This window comes from Poecilia mexicana, unplaced genomic scaffold, assembly GCF_051168715.1.
Source record: "Poecilia mexicana isolate PSO_F unplaced genomic scaffold, ASM5116871v1 scaffold_3, whole genome shotgun sequence".
Taxonomy (NCBI): Eukaryota; Metazoa; Chordata; class Actinopteri; order Cyprinodontiformes; family Poeciliidae; genus Poecilia; species Poecilia mexicana.
Window position 1 is genome coordinate 22,426,657 of NW_028263372.1, and position 22,687 is coordinate 22,449,343.

Here is a 22,687-nt window from a genome sequence, read left to right on the forward strand (position 1 = left end):
CCAATAATTATCTTTAAAAAGTAAAGTGTATACCCTGAACAATTTTATGGTGCTTCTTTATTTTATCATGCTTCATTAGTCTTGCATCACTCCATTATCCTTATAACTTATTTTAACTGGATGGTTCCTTTTTCTGAAGTCTTAGACTTGACAGATATTTGACTGCTGATCTCTCCGTCTTAACAGGAATGACTAAGATACACAGACCATATTGACAGAGCAGGGCTTGATGTTAGCTGAGGTTAAAGTTTTGTCCAGTGAGGACTGCAGACTCCAGTCGGAAGTTTACTCAACAAATGTCAGTCCTGTCAATCAACGCTGAAAACCAAAAATACTTCTCCTGAGAACATCTCTGAATGGCAGCATGTTGTTTGCACTGGATGTCCCTAAGCACTCACCTTCTCTTCTAATTTCCTAATTTTATTCAAGACAAAAATCACATTTTGTTCTTGGCTATTCCTCCTTTTCTATTTTACTTTACATGAAGGTGAAAGGAAATGACTGAATTAGTATAACTGTGCTGCTTTGCCCTTCATGCAGCTGAGCCAAAATTACTTTTAGCTTTTACTACTTCACTAATTTCAGGACAATAGAGTAGTTCAGGACATGACAGTGACACAGGGACTTGCAAGAACTTTGAAGACTGGGAGTATTATTTATTCCCGGCTGCCTCCAGTAACCTTTTAACTTAGCAGCTTAGCTGCGTTGTGACGGGGACCCTGTTAGAGAACGTCTGGGCACCGCGCACTCTCCTAGGGTGCAGACTGAGCCACGATGACTGTAACTTATCATCTCATGTTATGCTGTTAAATGGCACCAGAAATTGTGATCTGTGAAATTTCAATTACTTCTCCTCTTCATATCGACTGCTTTTGATGAGCCAGTAAATTCACAGTTTCTTGGTTGGTGCACGATGGCCGTCTCAAACAGAAATACAACATGCACAGTGACTGGTTTTAATTAAAGAGCTGTTTTCAAAGTAGAGAAATAATAAAAAGATGCACCGCTTGCTCATTTTGTTGCACATTTTGTTTTGTGCAGATGGTCCTAAGTCATGCAGAAGAATCTATTATTCTACTCATTTACGACTGACTGCAGGAAAATGAGGCTGTTCTAAGAGGAGACGGTTTTAACACCATAAACATAGAGCCACTCCCTGCTATCGTCTGATTTGAATCTGAGGAAGAGATTATGTAGATGGAAAGTGTAACTGTAACTCCTACATGTTTTATATGGGACTTGATTACCGCCTAAAAGAAGTAACAATCTGATTGATTATAGTAAGTGGGTGACCAGAAGCTGTAGGGTCTGTGCCTTGTTGAAACTTAAAACCAGAAAATTGCTGGAGAGCGAGTCACTGATCCGAGATAAACATTGGACGAGGGTGGAAAGCCTATCCAGCTGGTGCGGTTTAAAAGATGCATATAGCTGGATGTCATCTGCATAGATGTGATAGGAGATGTCGGGGAAAAAAAAACCTGCATCCTCTCTGTTGTCGGCAATGTTCTGTCTTTTATGCGCCGCCTTTGCCATCCTTCTGGGGTCTGCTCGGTGCCTTCCTGCTGCTGCAGCACTCCGCAGCTCCTCTCTATCAATGAACTAATCTAATGTGCCTCTTTCCGATTGTGACTCTGCAATCAGACCCGAAGGACTGTCAGCTGTTTAGTAAAGAGAGGACGACTGAGTGCAGTCTGACACACCGCCTTTACCAACCTGCTGCCATTCCTCAGAGTGAATAAATTTTTCCAAGGTTGTAATTTAACCTTGATGCCTGTTGGGAATTAAATTATGAGCTCCTTGGCTTGCCATTACTCTGCAGGCCAGTGGACCAAGCAGTAATAGATATGTAGAACCAGATTATTGATTGGCTACTGCAATATGTATCATTGATTGAAGCAGCAAAGTGTGTAATCACCGCACGTTTAAGTTGTTTCCCTGGAAATATCAAAGTTGTTCGGCTGAAACCATGTCTATTTCTGTAGGTACTTCTGTGTTAGTGCATATATTTATTGTAGTAATATAAGTAAGATAGTTTTGGTAGTATAAATGGTACATATGGTTATATAATACAATGTCATAGGTTTAGCAAATTGTATCTGTATAGCAATTTAACTTACCTAGTCATTTATGTAGAAAAGTAAAAAAAAATCCATTCCTATGGCAAACAAACCTTTTGCAACTGTAGATTCTGTTCAACTGCAGTCCAAAGCTTTTTCAGTTTATTCCAAATGTTTTGGTTGAAATCATATTGCCAAAATATTTGCTTCACATACACTTAAACTTGAGAGATATTCCATTGCTAACCCATACGGTCAAATATTATGATGAACCACCTCTTGCATCTGTTTGGACCTGTGTCTGTGAGTTTTTGACTATTCTCCCAGAAGAGCATTTGTGAGGTCAGACGCTGTTGTTGGATGAGAAGAATTCGACTTGTAGTTTCTACTTAAATTCATCCCAAAGTTGTTCTCTCTGGTTGAAATCCAGACTGTATAAGCCAGTGAACTACTTCCTCAGCAGGTACTCTTCCATATTTTGATGAACTATGCTTATGAACTGTTGCACAGTCGTGTTGAAACTGGAAGGGACGTTCAACAAACTGTTCGTACAAAGTTGGGAGGATTGCTTGTGCTGATTCATTAGGACTTCCTTTCAGTGGAAAAAAAAACCCAGGGCTGAACCCAAAACCTTAAGAACAGTGCCACACCATAATCCTCCTTCCACCAAATGTTACACTTAGCACAATGAACTCAGCTAGGAGCTGTTGCTATGGCAACAGCTCCTAGCTGACATGTCCATTGGAGTGTCAGACACAGAGGATTGATTTATGACTCCAGAGGACACGTCTCCACTGATCAGCTAACAGTCTAGCAACTTTCAACACTTATTCTAAGTTGGATTTAATTTTTGTCTTTGACTGGAGAATTCAAATACTCAACAACACTTTGATCTCTGTGGAGGACCAAAACTGACAGAAGTACAAATGTGTAAAAAGCCAAACATATATATCATGCACTTAAAATCCACCAGTTGCTAAGACATTGGTTACATCTATCTTTGCTGATGTAACTATAATAAATTATCCCTTGAATAGCAGTGGAAATTATATTATGCCTCAAATGTACAGCAAACAAGGTCACAACAAGCACCAAACACTGCAAAATGGATCCATGTGGAAGTTATTTTCGCTTGTCATTATAACTTCTAACAGAACAAGCAGTACAGATTTTCATTAAAAGGTACAAAAAAAATCAGTAAAAAGTATTTCATATACTGCATGCATTTTCAGAGATCAGTATTCCTGAACAATCAAGACAAATTAAATATTAAAGCTGCACAAATGGCTGTAATCCATGTTTCATTGGATATAAGTGTGTTTAAAGGGCAGTTTGCTGTGCAAGGAGACTCTGATATATTTTTACAAGAAACAAGAGCAGTTAAGAGAAATATACCGAGTGTGAGTGTAGCAGAGAGACAAATAGTGACAGTGATTAAATGAAAGCAGAAGCGGACAGAGATTAGCTCAGAGTCTGTCCTTAGAGAGTGTCTGAGAGGGCAAACAAGCTACCAGCTCTCTCTTCATCTTCCTCTCCTCCCTCATCAAAGCCTCTCTGCTCTCATTTTGATCATGGTCAAAATCCAACAGTCTCTCTTCTTTCTCTTTACGTCTCTCCACTAATTGTCAGTCCACCAACACTCCCAGTTTTCTTCTAATTTCTTTTAAAGCCAAGGGGGAAAATGACTTTGCATAGTTTTTCAGACATAATATAATTTTCCTCTCCACTCATGCTGTTTTCAGTTTCTCTGTGCAGGTGTGGGTTGTGCTCTTTCTTGATTGTTGTACTGCATTATGCTTTCCATACATTTTTATGTAACTGAAATTTTGCTCATCCACATTATGTAAACCACTGTGCTTTAGGAGCCGCGGTAACTAGATTCAGTATCCACCACGGCCTCGGAAAGCAGGAAACAAGTAGCGATGCATTATGGGAGACACATTTTTAACTCATGTCCAATGGACCTTACCAGATACTGGGGATTGATGTCAGGGTGATGATAAGAACAAAGCATACAAACCTTTTGTTGTCACAAAGGTAGAATGTGAAGTGATACGCACTTCTTAATTTTGACCATCTATCTGCAGAAACTGTTTGCCTGCCTGCCTGATTCCACGATTTATCCCAAATGAATCCCTAACTCAGCTATTAGAGCAGCCTTCTTAAATGAATAGGCTCATTTTCAAAGGAATTAGTGTTTTCTTGATCTCCTACATAATTGTTCATATAAAGAACATCATTATTGTGATAAAACTCGTTGATACTTTGCAGCTGCAACCTATTAGCTTCTTACACCAAAACCTCCTCAAAGGCTCATCAGTTGTCTGGTCTGAGAGGAGGCTTCCAGAGAGGCGAGGATCATTTGAATGAAGGACAAAATTCTCAAAACCCCCACCAAAAACTCTCCAAATCAGCAGATCAGCACCAATCAGCTTTGTTAAACATGAAGGTGAGGAGGTGACATGGCCACCAAAATCTGTATAAGATCATAAATAACGTTAGGCTCAGAAAGTCACAGCTTAGGTTTCAACAGGAATTGATTAAGAGAAAACCTGGAGAATAATAATCTGAATAATTTTGCGTTCTTTCAGTTATTCACTCTGTTCCTCACTTGAAACCAAAATCACTCTATTGGTTTACTTTTCTACACATTTTCATCACTCACACTGTAACTTGATCCTGTTGGGTTATTATGTTTGCCAAATGTTAAACATTCCCAAAGCTATCGTGTGTCTTATTACATAAAGGAAGAATGCAAATTGGCCTTTCAGTTCAGCGTTTGAGACAGAAGAGGCAGTGATTATGATTTTAGACTAAACTTTGCATTACAGTCCTGTTCTCTGTGAGTGTAGCATTAATCTCAATTAAAGTTGATGATTTGAGTAAGAAAATGTTTCTGGTGTGTTATTTCTAGTCCAAGGTCAGTGTTGGTTTACTGTGTCCTCTGTATTTCTTCAAGCACAAAAGAACAGATGGCACCACATAGTTTGAGCAAAAACACAGTGGTTTGAAGTGTAAGCTGGAGGAGCATGAGGATAAAGATGTTTTGTTGCTTCTTATCTGAAGTTGAGAGTTGGGCATTATTCTCTTGAAAACATGAACCTCTGATGGAGTGAGATCTTTTCAAACTTGGCTAAACAAAAAAAGAATCAACTTTTTCTCAATTTTTTTTCTATAATTAAGTGACTTTGGGCACTTAATTATATGCTAACAAAGAGAAAAGTGAACAGTTTATTTAAATAATACAAACAAATTGTCCTTCTCCTGCTGTTACTCTCATACTAAATCAGTGTAGGAACGTTTTTTGTAACTTTGTCTACCGATTCCAGCAGGTTAGGAGGGATTTCAGTCAATATATTTTCCAATACTGTGTAGTGCATATTTAGATTGCAAAAGATAGGTAAGATATGTAAATATGTGTAATGTTAGACATTGTCATCAGGTAGAAGTGCTGAAACCTTATAAACAGTGCAAGAGAAATGTCTTTCTCAAGGAGTTATGCAGTTAGACCTACCAAGTACAAACCATAGTGAAAACAGCTAAATATAACAATATAACACATTTCTTATTTAATGTTGACCTTTATTAAAACACATTAGTCAGTGTAAGATTTATTTCTAACATGCAGTAATGAATATGCAGTATTTCTGACTGACCATCTCAAAAGATGATCTGCGCATAGCAAGTCCATTTTGGGTTTAATTTTTGAGATTGCCTCTCTGTGCGACATCTCCTGTATCTCCTGATGCTCTCGTTATTCTGTTGTAATCATGTGAATGTCCTAATGGGAAGAACGTAGGGATGGCAGATTTATTTATTTGTATTTCAGCATAAGCGTCTTCTTTTTAAATTTTATATATATAAAAAAAAGACAGAAATAAAAATCATTTACCTTAGCCTGACCTTTCCTCTGAAGCCACTGGGCTTTCTGCCTTATCTTGGTCCAGTCGCTACCATCATTATGAACTATAGAAAAATGATTCAATATCCATACATTTTTAAAAATACCAATAGGTTTTTCATTAGGCACATATTTTAATTTTGCATTTATTTGGATGTCAAACTAATTATGATGCAGGGCCACATCAATGTCATGCATGTCCTCAAAGTGCTGATTGTGAGAAAATGAATTAATAAAACTATCTACCGTATTTTTTGGACTATAAGTGCTACTTTTTCCCCACGCTTTGAACCATGCAGCTTATATCCCACTGCGGCTTTTCTGTGGATTTTTCTTCAACCACCAGGGGGCTCTTTAGCAGGAAGTGAATAATTTTAAAGTCAAAATTGGAAATCAAAGAAGAAAGCACTAATTTTCATTTAGAACAAGCACATGCCAGCAGCAGGCACGACAGAGAAATGTTTTCAAACTCATACCCTCTCATCATGGAAACCACACGAAGACGTTCATATGATGCAGCTTTATCGATCCGCACGTAAGCTCGGCGTGAACGAATCCATGGTTCGGCGTTGGAGACTGCGTCCTTGTGAAAAACCGAGAGTGGCGGAGATATCAGCGGCTTATAGCCCGGTGTGGCTTATTTATATGTACATTTCCAGAATTTAAAAAAAACTTCGTAGATGCGGCTTATACTAAGGTGCGCTTTATAGTCTGGAAAATACGGTATTAACAAACTGTTAAAATATAGCTTTTACTGAATGATGAGTCCTTCTAGTGAAATTATATTGAGCATCTTTTCACGTTAATATAACGTGGCATAATAAAAATAATGTATTTATTTTGTGGTCCTCTAAAGCCTTGAGATTTGGCCTGTGGGTCTTGAGTTTGACTTTGCAGTTTGAGACTTTAAAACAAACACACAGTTTGAAGAGCTAATCTCCTATTATTGAAATGATTTTCTTTGTCTGTTGGAATATTATGACTTTTAAATTATCCCATTGATTCTAAATATCACTTAAGCCATCAAAAATAGTACAAACAATCTTCTAATCGGACAAAACCTTAATATAAAAGAATGAATGATTATTTGTCAGCAAAGATGTCGCCGTGTCCAAAAAATCAATGAGAGGAAAAAAACAGAAAAATGCGAGTCATTGATTTTCTGTCACCTACATTTTTATTGCATCTGTCAAGTTTTAAACCATTTGAACATGTCAATACTTCATCTCAAACACCTTCTGGGTATCCCCACCCTCCCCATTCCCCTTGAATCTGTAAAATACTGATGTTTTCTTGCCTTAGTTGAATTCTGCATGCTGGAAGGAATCTCTGAGATGTCCTGTTCACAAAAACAACTTGCTGTTTTACTGGTGAGCACAAAACACACACAGAGGCATGCTGTGGCCGAGATGATTTATTGCCAAGCACGTCTAATGGATTGCTTTGGCACTTGAGAAATTATGAAAAGAAATTAATTAGCCTTTAGTGACCCCGCTGTCCATCTGCTGCTGTTCTCTCTCTCTGCTGGCCGAGGCGCTTGGCTGCTTTCTCTGCATGTAATTGTTGTTTAAGGTGGCTGTACTTACCTGTGGAAGATTTATCTCCACTAAATCAAGTGAAAACTCTGACAACGTGCCATTACTCCAACTCAGCGACAATACCCGGCCATCATTACAAACAATGAAGAATTAAATATTTGTTTATGATATTATGCACTGTTAAATCTATCACACTAAATATTGGTCTGTCCGCTGAGCAAACAATTAGCTGTTATGTAAGCGTGGTGCTTTCTATTGCAAAAGCTTTACGATATTTAAGCTCAACTGTTCCTGAAGTTCTTAAAGTTTTATGAAATGAAAACAGAGGTGATGGTATTTGGACCAAGCGGTCCCAGTGACTCCACGTTTGGACTATGAAACCAAATATTGACAATTTGTATGTTTTTAAACTTAGACCAGTTTTAAAGTCCTGCTTTTACAATTTGGTCAAATGGTTCTGTTCTGACTACTAATGTGGAATCTCTGGACGGTGGTGAAAATAAAATCACGAAAATTGTGGACAACCCTGAGCATCCTCTTTATGAGACTGTCATAAAAAAGGAAAGTGTCTTCAGTCAGAGGCTTCTTCAAATTCGCTCTAATGCAGACTGCTACATAACATCCTTCCTTCCCACAGCCACAACCATCTAATATGAGTTGCTTTTAGATTGTAACATTTAACTTCCCCTTCGGATAAATAATGTATTTTTGAATTGAATTAGAAAAAAAACAAACTTTTCTGGCAACTCTTTGAAACAGTGATTTTATTTCATTTCTGCGATAGACTTTATGTCTGGGTGAATCAGTCGTCCTCGTCTGCAGCTGCTTCAAAACGCTTTTAATTAGTACTCATAAAACCTTAATTACATTGCCTGTTAATTTTAGAGTTTATTTTACTTTTTTTTTGAAAGTCTGAATGCTCTTGCAACACATTCACCTCCTGCAGGTACAAGGTTTAGGAGGAAGTTTAGACGGACAGGGCCTTCACTAGTGCAACTCCTCAGCAGTGGAATAAATTACCCCTCCACAGCACTGAGCTTTATTCACTACCTGCTTTTGAAACTGGTCTTGAAACCCATTTTTATTCCTTTAACATCAGCGAAAATTTGTTTGTTTTGTTTGTGTTTAATGTTTTATCATCTTACGTCATATTTATATGTTTTAGTTTCGTATGTTTATGGTGCACAGTTACATGCAGCCCTTTGTTTCTTCTGTGGTTCTTTTAAAGTTATTCATAAATAAAATTGGTTATTTTAAACATCTCATTTATTCTCAAAATTGTTGACTTTCAATCTTCTTTTTCACACGGCTTGCACTGAAGATGATTGTGTTTTCACTGTTTTCACACCGTTAGTAGACATGTAACACTGGCATCCTGGTTAGATGCATTTTCAAGAGTGCCTGCTACAAAGGGACAAGCAATAAATTGATTTATTACAATAGTGACCTAATCTATGCTGCTGTGAGAGGATCAGGTCACAGGACCTGCTTAATCCCACATGAAACAATCACTGAATTAAACTATAGACGTATTTTGTGCACTTTTGAGTTCTGTTAGTAATAATTTGTAGTTCTGCCAGCAAATCGCTGATTAGAGTATAACAGTCGAACTCAGACCGTTACAAGTAGAACATCACAAAAGAGTTATTACTATTTGACGTTATTTATTTTTTTTCCAAAGAGATTATTCACCGAATGACAGTTTGTCCAGCAAACACTCGATCCCAAGATAGAAATCCACAAAGCAAAAGCCCTGAACAGAAACCGAGCAGCGGTTCGGTTCCCCTTCAGTGAGGATTTCGTTGAATGACTGTTATTTTCTGTTTCTCTTCGAGATGAATCCACTCAGAAAGACAAAGGTCAGCCTAGTTGAGAAGCTGAGGATTTGCAGCTTGTCTCAGTGCTCTGTTCCTCTCCCACATGGATTTTTTTTTTTTTTTTACAGGAACAAGATGTAAAAGGCCAGAAATGCCTTCATAATATTGAATCCTCAAATGGAAGACAAAGATGTTTCATGTAGCTTGACAGGGAGAGCTATAACAACGCAGGGACCATTTCTGTACGAAATGGGACAACAAAAAGGCCGCCTTGAAATTGGACTGAAATTGCACATTACATTCGTAGTAAATGAGCTCTTGTTATAAATTATTTGCAGGTTTTCTGTCCCCTGGGCTCAGCAAACTAGTTGGCATGAGACAGTGGAGAGACAGTGAGAGCAGAGTTTGAGAAAATGTGATAACGATCTGATCCAAAAATGAGTCTGGAGTTCAGATTCACACAATTACACAAATAGGTTGCGAGAGTTTCCCCTTTGCTGTTTTCTCATTTCTTTTGAACACTTTTGTGGCTTTAATAATGTAAAGTGCTCTCTTTAGCGCCCTCCATTTATATGACAGAGGTTGAAAACGAGTGGAGCCACCAGTAGGATCACCCTAAAATTGATAAACGATTGTTTATTCAGTAGGAAAGATATGAGAGAAGTTTTCAAAGATCTATTTCTGTTAATATAAAAATGAGCAACATAAAATAGATCTTTATCATTTATATTTAAATGTACAAAAATAACAACATACAGCGCATTCCTCAGCATTAAATTTAGCTTATTGCTCTTCAACAAACAAAAATGTGAGCTGAATGTAAGTTTAACAGTTTAAGTACTCTAATATTTTCATTTTCATCAATATTTTCTTATATTTGTCAACAAAGGATAATCCAGTGCAGAAAATGGATAGACAAACTATATAACAATAAAACTACTTGAATAGGTTGATATTGCTGAGTAGCCATAAAACTGTGCTGCTTTTCAAGCCACTGGGTTCCATAACACTGTCCGTAATAATCTCCACAAAATCAAACAATGTATAAAATGTCAGACTTTTGTCTGCTCCTTTGTGTTTATCCCGTTTAGAAAGTACCCATGGATGGATGAAACATTTTCCACTTTTGCTGTTTCATTGGACATTTTATTAGTCATATATTCTCACTATATACCATCTTATGAGTCAGTTTGATTTTTCTTCCGATGCAGCACAGCCATGGTCGGACATGTCTCCTAGATCTTATGGGTGTTCGGATGCCTTTGGATTCATGACAAACCAGTAGAGAAATCTCTGTCCATTACGGCGGCTTCACTGCATCAGCTTCTGTCTTTGCTGTCGGTCACTTTGCATGCAAAAGACAGATGAATATTCCACATGTTAAAACCTTACGGTGATTTTATTAAACACGTATTTAATGGCAGTTTTATAGTTTTAATGCAGAGACTGACGTCAGCTTTAAAAAAAGAGGGACATAATGATGAGGACAGAGTCAGTGAGACAGAGAAGCAGACTGAGGGATGGTGAGCCACATGCAGGGATTAATAGAGACTCATTGCAGGGATTTGGGAGGAACGATGAGGTCTGACACACCAGAATGTGCTCTCGCTGGAGCTTAGTGTCACTGTTCTCTCTTCCTCGAGTCCCTTTTTTTTTCTTTTTTCTTTTTTTTTTACAGGTATGCATCAACCATACCAGTGTTTCTAAGTTAACTGTCAGATCATTCATTTGCCTTTCGTTCTTCCCGTCTCTCTCTTGCTCATGGTTTGTGCGGCTCACCACACCGAGCTTAAACATCGATGTGTTCAGTGGGTGATACGGTTGCAGCGCGATCCAATTTTTATGGATTTTCCACCTGGATGCCGCAGCAGAAAAAGAAAACCCAATGTTTTCTTCCAGCTGGCTGGAGACCATGAGGGCAGTGTTTTTTTTTTGTTTTTTTTTTTTCCAGATGAAGAGCCTGCAGCAAAAAAACAAAACAACTGTGTTCACACTCACATTTACCCACTAAATCCTCAACAAATTACAGCCTTTAACTGAAATCAATGACAGCAGCAACAAACGTGCCTCATCAAAGTTTTGCAAGCATTTTATCCAACCATCTGATCTGACTTTATCTCTCCCTGTTCTGCAGGTCAGAGTTTGATCTGGACTACGACAGCTACCACGAGGATTACTACGACAGGTACTGTCAGAAAGTCGGGTCTCTCACACACCTCACTGCATGTCTGTGTGTCACAGAAAGCAACAAGATTTTACGCTCTTGATTTCTGTCTGCGTTCAGGCTGTCCATCATTCTGTCTCGGTTCAGGGTTGCCTCTTAGCAGTCACAATCAAACATTAAACATTTGCAAACCTGCAAAAGATACACTTCCCTTTATAGAGACAGCTGCAAATCCGCTGTCAGCACAACTCCTGGTTGTGGATTGGATGAAAACACTGTGTGCTTTAATAAAAAAGACATTTGACTGAAAGGGAAAAGACCCAGCTTCACTTGCCTAACAAAACAACAAGGTGGCTCCATGACAGTCAAATGTTTCGAAGGTTTTTAAGAACCGCTTTGTTCAGATGTTTTCATGCTCTACTGCAGGGATGTGTGTTGTTCTTTACAGCACACCCTACTCAGCATTTGGTTTTATATTTTGGTATTTGTAAGGTGTAAACCAATGGGTGGATGCAGAAACATTTATTCCACTTAAACATGCCCATTTACAAGTAGTAGCCATGAGTACTACTTGTATTATATTGAGGAGAGACACCAAAAATGTGGAAGGAGGTTCAATTTCTGGGCTAAAAACAACATGAAATTAGACTTAAGGGTTTAATAACTGTTAAGATAAACATATTCCTATCAGAAGAGCCCTTTCAAAGTCCAGATTTAAATCAGATACCCAATCTTTGTCATGTCTTACATATCAAGGTTTAATTAGGAACAAGTTGTCCTGCCAAAGGGATCCCACAAGGCTCTCCTCTTAGATCAATTTGATTTAAACATAAAATGATGCCTTACAGTGTCAAACAGAAAATTTTGTAAAAAAAATACTGGAATTTTCACAAATCAGTATTATCAAATATTATTAAATCTGATCTTTAATTAGTGTTCTTGTTCAATTATGGTTCATTTGTAGTTTAACATTCACATTTTCTATAGTCATTCAAGAATTTTCAAGGGCATTATTACATCCAACACATTTAAATGGTGTAATAATAATTTTTCACATCTTGTTAATGAATAAACAAGGAAGAAAAATAAGTATCAATCTACAAGTGATGATATTCCTCCCAGTTCACAGTTCAGATCTGAACATCAGAGAAAACGGAAGTGGAAAAAATTGAAGTTGTTTTCCTTTTGATTTTCCTTCCGTCTCGCTGCCTGGACAAGTTGACAACCATAAAGACATGTCTCTGTAAAACTGTGTGAGCATTATTGTTGAGTAAGTATCATAACTTCTTGGCTGAGCGGTTAAAATGTTTGCACTGTAAGCTCGGCAGTCAGGTGGACGAGGTGGTGAGTGGCTCCATGTAATCAGTCATCTACTAAAATTGCTCTGGGAGAGCCCTCCATCCCTCAGGCCCAAACTCTAACTGCTGCACTCAGCACATCTGAATAACAGGAAACGGTCACAATGCATAAGGACACTTACACACACAGTTAATGTGCATCTCTTTCTATCAGTTCTCTTTTTTTTTTCTAAGTTTGTTCATCAGTTGCTTAAATTAATGTCAATTTTGCTCCACTGTCATCTTTTTTTCCTCTTTTGTTTTCTTCTTCTTTTGCATTTTCTTTCTGTTTAGGGGGAACACTCGCCACTGATTTTCAATTTGTGTCTAACACAGTGCCTGATTATTTTCTGTGCTACTGGCTAACACTACAGACAGCGCCGTGTGAGTGTGTGTGTGTGCGTGTGCATGCATGTGTGTGGGAATGTGTATAGCAAAAAATGAAATATTTATTTTTATATGCATATCCCTCTAGGTTTAAATCTGTGAAGTCTATGCGTGCGTGTGAGCGTGCATGACGCATGCATTTGTGTTTCAGTGTTGTTGACAGCGTCACTTTGTGAGGATGAGAGAAATTAGTCTTTTGGTGGACTGTCCTGTTGTTCAAACACAAAAGTAAAGTGTCTTTCAGCACACTGATAACAGCTCTAGCTGACAAAGCTGCTTTACATGCACGGTCTAATCCACAGAGACAAACACTCTCTCACACACATACGCCCACACACTTTTCTGTAATCCTCACCCGTCTGCTTTCTCTCATTGTCTGAGCTTCCTTTCTCTGGGATGACACTTCAAAGCCGGTGTAACATCACGTTGTGTATCTGCCCCCTGCAAACCGCTCCGAAAGCCTTTAAACTCCAAAAAGTCTTTGGTTGCCGACTCTCCCGGTGCTCCCTGAGAACAAGACGGCTCTCAAATCATGTAAACTCACTCAGTTATGGTGTCCTGATGCACTTCATCCATGTGACGCTCCGTTATGGAGGTGCACTACGACGCAGTGTGTGCATTGGTCTCATTTACAGCTTCTCAGAAAACAACAAAACACAGAAATGAGTTCACAGCTCTACGACTCAATGTCAACTCAATCAGCGAATCTACTTCACCATCATGATTTAAGTTCTCTTTTTGGATGCTCACTGCTTCTGATTAATACCCAGATTGACTTTACAAAGTGCTGTGGAAAAAAGTATTTGCACCCTTACCGAATTTTCATTTTTAAATACGTCTGATTTTTAGACATTTCAAGATAAACTGATTTTGCATCTTTACTGCCCAATACATTTAAAGTCTGAAATGCAGCTGGGCTCCAACTTTGTCACATCATAGAGAGATGAGTAAATGTCCAGGCTTATCCAGGCTAGTGGCTCATAGAGAATTATCACTATATCATATTGTATTTATACCCAGGAAATGTGGATTAATAATTAAAAGTCCCTAGACATTCTGATCAACTTTAAGAAGTATAAATTATAAACAAAATGCTGCTGTTGTGTATTTTTCTGCTGGTTTTTACAACATTTTTCCGTGTGAGACTATGTTACTGCAATAAAATATTAATAAGTACTTTACGCTGCTTTTTACCAAGGGTGCACTACTGAGTGCAGACGAAGCTCTAAACGGTAAACTTTGATCTTGTGGCTTGTGTTTCACCTACTCAGTGGGTCAGTGAGTACTGAGTATTTTCTTTTTATTTGTTTATTACTTTAAATCGCCACCATATTTCTCTCTCCACAGAAACAGCTATGCACAAAGTGTCATTTCTGTAACCACTATAGAGGTTGACTGTGATACACCCACTGTCTGCAGCACTACCAGCCTGGCGGGGCGCTATTGATTGGCCCTGACAGAACCAATTACATTCAGTGACAGATAGAGACATGGAGCGGTCCACAGAGAGGAGACCGGCGCCAGAGGAAACACTTTCACGCTTCTCCTCTGGAGACAAAATAATAAAAAAAAAAAAAACAAAGGAACGGTGCAAAGATGCGTATTTGTTTTAATAGCTGCCGTCTCATTTTACCTAGTTTATTTCATCTCTTTCAATGTCTACAGTCTGCTGCTTTTGGCTGAGTACAATAGAATAAATGTTAGCGCATTTGACTTTGTGTTGAATATTGATTAAATAATTGAAGTGTTTAGGCCATTAATGATTTTCTACCTGCTGAACAAATCAGAAGTATTGACCTTTATTACATATAGAGTTGGGCTAAAGGCTGTGATACCTGTGGTAGATTTAAATGTAATGTAAAATTATTTTTCTGCAATAGGTTTTTCTTTTGATAAGCAATAAGACAGGAATCTCTAAAAAGAACAGTAAAATAATTCAAAAAGAGCTGCGGGTTTTGAAAAAATAACAAAAACTATTCATTTGTTTGTTTTTTTCCTACATTTTGTTATAGAGTGACATCTAAAACCACATCATTCTCAGTAATCAATAGAAAATCTTTTATGGCAAAACAGGATTAAACCCTATTAATACTTACTGATTAGCTTATTGTATATGTAGTGATGAAATTCAGGTCTTCGAGGTTGGAAGGCCTCCGTGCCATCACCCATATCTTTAGCTCTCGCCACATTTTCTCTGTCAGAACAAAGTCGGGACTTTAGGTGAGTTGTGCCAAAACATTAGGCTCTCTTACAGTCAGAAGAAACTTGTTTGTATTGATAAAAGAACAATTTTGGTCTTAATTGTGTGTATGTGTGCACAAAACACATACACACAAAAATTTTCTAAAAATAAATAATTTTAAAATTTGAGAACAGTGAAATGAGACACATGGTCTTTTCTCCTGATCTAATGAATGTTTTAGTTCAGAATCTGTTAGATTTTCTCTTGTTTGTGGCTAAATGTGTCGCTTCCACCTCACTTGGATTAGACCGTATCAAAGCTTTACGTGCTACACAGACAAAACTGGTTGCATACAGTCGCAATTAAATATAAGTTACTTTGAAAACTGTCTGTCTGCTTAATTTGCAGGGCGTGTGACTATCAGCGTGTGCCAGCCTCCCTCTCTCCTGTCCCTTCAGGACCAAGTGTGGCCAAGAGATCCCGCTCCTCCTCCTACTCCTACTCCAGTGGGCACAGACGCAGTCGAGACAGAACCCACTCTAAGAGCTCAAGAGCCCACTCCACAAGTTCAAACACAGCCAAGTGTGAGTAATATGAATGGGCCGAGGCAGATTCACTTAAGCTTTTCAAAAAACGGTGTGGAAGAAAAATACTACCTGGTAGCTGTAACAGAGGCATTTGATAGAGAAGCCAGCTTTAGGTTCCAACTCTTATAAATTAAGGACCAAAGATGAAGAAAACATGACAAAACTTTGTGCAAACATCATATAAAAATAAACAAAAACAATAAAATGCAAATATGAAATAAAATACGAAAACAACTAATTGTAAAAAAAAAAAAAAAAAGTATTTAAATCTTTGGAGAGGCTTCAGTAAATTTTAGTTCTGACTTAAAGGAGCCAACCGTTTCTGCAGACTTCAAGGAAGTTGGTTGCAGAGATGACTAATACAAATTGTAATAAAGCTGTAATGTAACAAAATGTGGAATGAGTGAAGCGCTGGGAAGGATGAAGGGATTAGTGATGAAGGAGGAAGGGATGAGGGAATATGGTAAAAAAAAAATCATACAACTCAAGTTTGTGATTGATGCCTGAAAATACCTGAGCAAACTAAAATATTATATAGGCCATATGAGAAAACATACCCTGAAACATAAACATACTGATGTAAAGTGTTAATCAAATACCTGCACTGTTCCTCCTAAAACACATTATCATTGCTGAACCAAGCTGCAGCAATTTTAAAAAAATACTAGCTAGACCTGAACCTTTGCTGAAAGGTACTTCAGGTTTTGTAATTCCCATTGTCGCTTACCTCCCTCTCCCTCTTTCCTTCAGTGGGGATGGAAGAGCTGCAGGTGATTAAAAAAGAGCTGACTCTGATAAAGACACAGATCGATGGGCTTCTTGACAGCCTTGACAGGATGGACACACAGAAGAACGACCACAAAGGTGAGATGCTCACTCAGAACGACGGCGGAGGCACACGGGTTTGAGATCAAACGATAGATAATCTATCGGTGCATCAAAATCGCTTTAAAACAGACTCAGTGTGATGCGCCTGCTTTCAGATTCATTCTGGGTTAGTCCTGCCAGGCACCAGTCCAGATCGTAATGACTCAGAATTGGTGCTGCAGTGGCAGAGGAGGATGGAAATGTTATGCATGAATGGAGCCACAACTCTTTCAACTAATCAGCCTGTTATTTCCATCATCCAGTAATGATATGCTTCAAATTGAATACTAGCCACAGTGGATTAGCACAGCTATAGTTTTAAGCAAAATATGGAGTAAAATAAGGAAACTATGTGAGCGCTACCGAAAATGCTGCGTGGATTTTGCTGCCATCATGTGGATGTTTGTCATTAATTACACCAGCTTGCAAGCGTAACACTGACTGCCTCGCAATAATATTCAGAAACATTTTCAAATTTGCTATGTGACGAATGCAGTTCAAGAATTAGTTTTCGAAATCACCAGGTATGTTAGCTCCACACCTGTGTGGAATTAAATGTTAATTTTTTGGCACATTAAGGAACAAAGCACCATGAAGGCCAAGGAACCAAGTTTAAAGCTAAGTTATAAAACAACATCCAGGCTTTGAACATTTTACAGTTACCCTTTAATCCATCCTTCTCAAATGGAGAGAAAACTGCATATATACCAAAGACAAGACTTTTCCCCGTAAACTGAGGAAAGGTTAGCACTAACGTGAGAAGTAGCCAAGAGCCGACCTGGAGGAGCTGCAGAGGTCCACATCAGAGGTGGAGATTTTATTTTTTAGAGCGCATCTACTACCTGTGCACACAACAAATGTTGGATTGCTGGAGGAGTGGAGAGAAAAAAAAATGCCTATATTAAGAGAAAGCTAAAACAGAAAACATAGAAAAAGATGCTCTAGTCATACAAATATACTTTATATGATGTTTATGATGTATTCCACTCTTACAATGTGCTACAGCAGCATCATGCTGTGGGCGTGGTTTTGTTGAGTGATGACAGCAAAACTGATCAGACTTTAAAGGAGGACCGATGGTGTTCAATACTGAGCAGGACAGCAGTACTGAGCAACCAGAACCGGGTTGAATGGTGAGGATTACAGCTAATTCTTGTGGTAGAATGGTCTAGTCAAAGTTTGTACCGACATCTAATTGCCAATATATGTCACAAGTGATGTGCACGGACACTCGCCATCCGATATGAATGAGATTGATTTATGCAAAGAAGAATGGGTAAACATTTCAGGTTCTTGACATGAAAACGTGGAAGAGACAAATCCCAAAAGTCATGGTGTCATTGCAGTGAAGACGGCAGGATAAAGTGTAGTTGAATACATTAGCATGCCTCACTTTTCCAGATTTTTAGTTGTTAAACTAAAAATTGTTTATAATTTTCCTTTTGCCTCACAGTTGTACACTTTGTTGTGTTGGTGTGTCACATTTGATCTCAATAAAATAAAGTGACATTCTTGGTTTAACATGAAAAGAAATGAATTGGTTCAAGTCAAGATAAATATTTTTGCAAGGCGCTTAATATGCAAATGAAAGGGCCAAAATCCTGTGATCCTGTTTGAAAACGGACTTTAAACTGTAGCTTTAAACAAACTGATAATCTACAGAAACACAAATGACACACAGTGGAGCAATCTAAGTCTTGTGTGTGTCTTGTGTCTTGTGTGATGCTGCTGAATGACCTTGATGGATTGATAGCTTTCATCATTATATTAATTTACCCCGTCATCATTTGACTCGTCTGTCCGTCACCATGCATCCTCACCTCCCTCCCACTCACTTCCACATCTGTCCTTCATCCTGTCACTTCCACTCTGATGGTCTGCCTGTCATCCGCTACGAAAGCCAGCGGGTCACAGCTCGTTTTCTACACTCTGTTTCACCAAAAAATACTTCATTTCAGTTCCTCATCTCCGAGAGGTATAATCTCCTTCATCCTGTTTTCCAGAGTCTCCGCTGAGAGAGGACAGTCCGCTCAGCTTGTCCTATGTGGTGACGCCCAGCAGTCCGGAGCATTCCCTGTCCTCGCTCTCCCCACCTAGCTCCCGCCATCGGATCCACAGGGAAAGTCCCGACATGAAGGTGTGTGACAATGACCATCATGTGTTGCTTGTATTCTTTGAAAACCCCCCAAACATTGCACCACTAAGGAGCAAGGTGCTCTTTTTTTTTATTTTTTCTAAAGTAGTCGTTTGGAGTGAGACATTCCAGTTTCTGTCTCACATGAACCAAGTCTGTGAAATCAAGTTACTTCCGCAGAAGAAGAAAAAATGTCCTGAGTCATTCTGAGCTGGCAGCTAATGAAGCTCCTCTTTGTCTTTCCCTCTCACCTCCCCGCCTCCACGTCTGTCTTTTTGCCTGCTTGTCTGTCACAGATGAGCAGCCACAGCTCCGACCCCGAGGAGGAAATATGAGGGACAAACATGAAGAAAACGGAGAAGACGTGGATTAGGTGCCAAACATGGACGAAGAGAAACCTGAACCTTCAAGTTAACGCCCACCAACAGAGGCTCAACACGGCCTGGACATATCAGATCAGATAGCATATTTATTATTACCGCAGCTGCTTGGTTTTACTTGAAACAAGGACGCAACAACAAAACATGAATAGAATTAACAAGATTATTTCAGATTACCTTGAAAGAAACAGGTAATTCTATATATAACGTAAATGTAAATTAAAGCTGGAAGCTGAGTAAAGATTAAAGCCTCACTACTGAAAATGAATCGGTTCCGCTGAGGGCACGGATCAATAAGAACAGCAATGCTCCCCATGAATCACACTGATGGAAAATGAATTAGTTCTGGTCACAAGCCTCCCTCTGTATTTTACTTAGGTTTGTCTTTTCTTTACGCAACGGAACAATTAACAGCATTAATCACTGCATAGATACATTGCAGATTTCTTTTCAAAATTCAAACAACAGTTCAGATTTAAAGGAAAGAATTAAATCAGGCTGGATGGAGAACAACTTCATACAACACATTAATGACATCAGCCATCCTACTGTAACTGGCTGGATGTTTAGGATCACTTATCTGCTGGAAGGCCTGTCTACCCCTATAAACGTTTCTCTTTTTTATAGCTCTATCAATTTCTCCATCAAATCTGACTGAAGCAAAGGAAACCCAAAGCATGATGCTGCCCCTACCATGTTTTACCGTGGGGAAGGTGTGTCCACGTTGATGGACACACCTTCATGTAGTGCATGTAGTGTCGGACACTACATGCACTACACTACATGCAGTGTTAGTGTCGTGCATGTAGGCCAGTAGCTCACTTTTGGTTTCAACTTCTGAAGACAACAGGGATTTATTTAAGAGTAGCAGAGTGAAAGGGGCTCTATTTCCACTCTTTTCTGATTTTTACTGTTGAAAATCTTTTGAAAACGTCTCATTTTCTTTCCATTTCATAATAACTTTCTACATCGTGTTTTTCACATGAACTCTCAATAAAATTCAGTGAAGTTGGTTGTTGAAACTTGACAAAATGTGGAAAAAGGTCAAAGGTTATGAATACTTTTGTAAGGAACTGTACTTCCTCCGCAACAGGTGTGCTGGTGAAATATTACAGGTCTCCTCTGCTACATATTTGGCACTTTGAAATGTGTAAAGGCCCCAATCATTGTGTAATATTGTGCATTATTGTATACTTTACTGTAATTGCTTAGCTCTTGGAACTAAATATTAAGTTAGGACTTCTTGTGTGGTACTTTTTTAAGGAAATTAATGATGTTATAAATAATTATCTAATTCCTATGTTGTTACATGTTTTGGTTTGCACTATCAAGATAAGATACTTGTTGTCACTGTAGTGAAAGTATTTTCATATCGAGTACGTATGCAGCACATTGTGGTATGTTTTTATCTTGACAGACCATTACAGAAATGGAAGAAGAATAAAAGACAATGGTTGAAGAAGTGACGTCAAGGTTCAAGTTTGTTTTTCCTTAGATTTGGACACTTTAAACATGAAGGAGAAAAGCAGAGTCCAGATCAAATTGTTACCAAATGACCTCAAATCTTTCTTTTCACTTCAGTCCTCAGATGTGTTTATTAAAGAGCACATCTGTAAAGAGACAGTTCTCGGTAACATTCGCACGTTGCCAGTCCTGATTTATCTGCAATCTCACACGTACTCCACAAACTGTTTGCAAACTGCAGCTTTTTTCTTCCTCGCGGAGCCATTTCTCTGAACGATGACTCTAAATATCTGCGTGATAATACATCATCCCTGGCACCGCAGAAGCAGATAAAGAACTCAGATACATTTTTTTTAAAAATCTGTATGCATTACAGCTCCATCCTTTTTATCAGCGGTTCACAGCATCCGACTGATTTGCTGCACAGACATAAAATCAGATTTACTTAATAAAAATCCTGAAAAAAAAAGCCATCAAGCACAACTGCAGCAGTTCCCCCAGCAGCTGCCTCCGTATAAGCCGAGTACGCCTGAGAGAAATCAATGAGAGGGAGAAGGACAGATCCATATAGCTGACATAATAAGTCTGCATGAAGCAATGTAATGGCCTCCACCAGCTGTGGGTTTATTATAGTCTGTCGTTTCCAACAGTTAACATACACACATCGAGAAAATGAACTTGGAGCTTTAAGATGCATGTTGAGTTTGCCCAAAGACCACGTTCTTCAGCAACACACGCCTTTTTCAGCAAGGTTTTCTTCTCTTGCACAGATCCTCAGCCGTCTAACCACAAAGGTCAACTCACAGTCACATGTTTGCATGTTTGTGGACCGTGGGAGGAAAATTACATAGGAGAAAATTAACCTTTCACACCGAGGTAATTGCCTGTATGCAATATAGATAAGATTAAAAATAAAGAATTGCTCCGTTGTATTATTTTCCACGAATTCTTAACTCTCCCACCAATAAACTCCTCATATAAGCTCAGAGAGCTGAACTAAAATGTGTATCCAAAGGAAACGTTTGCACAACAGGCCTTCTGTTGACAGTTCCTGTGTGCTGAGTAGGACAGTGTGCAAGACCTCTCAGGCTTAGTGTGAGAAAAATCTGATTTTGTTCATTTAACCATAAAATTAAATTACATTTCTCAGCAGAGCTGCTGACCCACATCCGATGTTATTTATAAGTGAACATTCAGGCTGCAGCAACTGAGGAGGCACATTCTGTCTGAAAGCAAGGTGAGCAGAAAGCTTTCAATGAGTTTATATCTTATTTTTTTTATAAACATGACTAATTATTCTTGATTCACTTGATGTTGTATATAAATTGTATTTTTAAACATCTTTTCAAAAGTTCATTTAGAGACTATTTCGATTTTGGAGCCATAAAGCTTTGTGACAGTTGTTTTTAGTGGAACCATGGTGAAAATGCCTCTTTTTGTAATATTTTTGATATAAAATTGAATGAATAAATGAGCTTCCCCTTTAGCAATAGATGAAATAACTGGATTTTCTGATTTATTCACAGCTTAAATCGAACCACAAAATTCAGCAAATTAATATTTTCTTTCCATTTTTTCCAATTTGAATTGCGTACAAACCGAATTGAAATCAGAACAGAGCCAGCAGCACTATCGGTAATATGAAAGTATTGAATGGAATTCCTTCAGTTCAGCACTTTCCTGTGCCTCTAATTGAAGTATGGGAGTCAAAGTGGGTTTTTGTGAAAACTGAAAATGCGTACACCTAAAAATACATACTTGTCTCAAATTTAAGGTTCTTATATTTAACGTTGTTTAACAAATTCATAATGTGGTCGTTCCAGATTGAAGTAGCTAAACACGTCTTATTTTATGTCGCTGTAGATCACAACC

The 22,687-nt window shown here is 38.4% G+C and overlaps 1 protein-coding gene across 2 annotated transcripts in view; it reads left to right on the forward strand.

Moving 5' to 3' along the window:
* Positions 1–20,817, forward strand: part of LOC106924102 (heterogeneous nuclear ribonucleoprotein C) — a 46,682-nt gene extending 25,865 nt beyond the window's left edge. For both annotated transcript variants that reach the window (XM_014997634.2, XM_014997633.2), the window contains exons 3-7: positions 11,448–11,498; positions 15,792–15,967; positions 16,721–16,834; positions 18,841–18,974; positions 19,268–20,817. In XM_014997634.2, coding sequence (XP_014853120.1) covers positions 11,448–11,498; positions 15,792–15,967; positions 16,721–16,834; positions 18,841–18,974; positions 19,268–19,306 — 514 coding nt within the window. In that variant the 3' untranslated portion in view covers positions 19,307–20,817. The remainder of the gene's footprint in view (positions 1–11,447; positions 11,499–15,791; positions 15,968–16,720; positions 16,835–18,840; positions 18,975–19,267) is intronic.
* Positions 20,818–22,687: the final 1,870 nt, after the last annotated feature.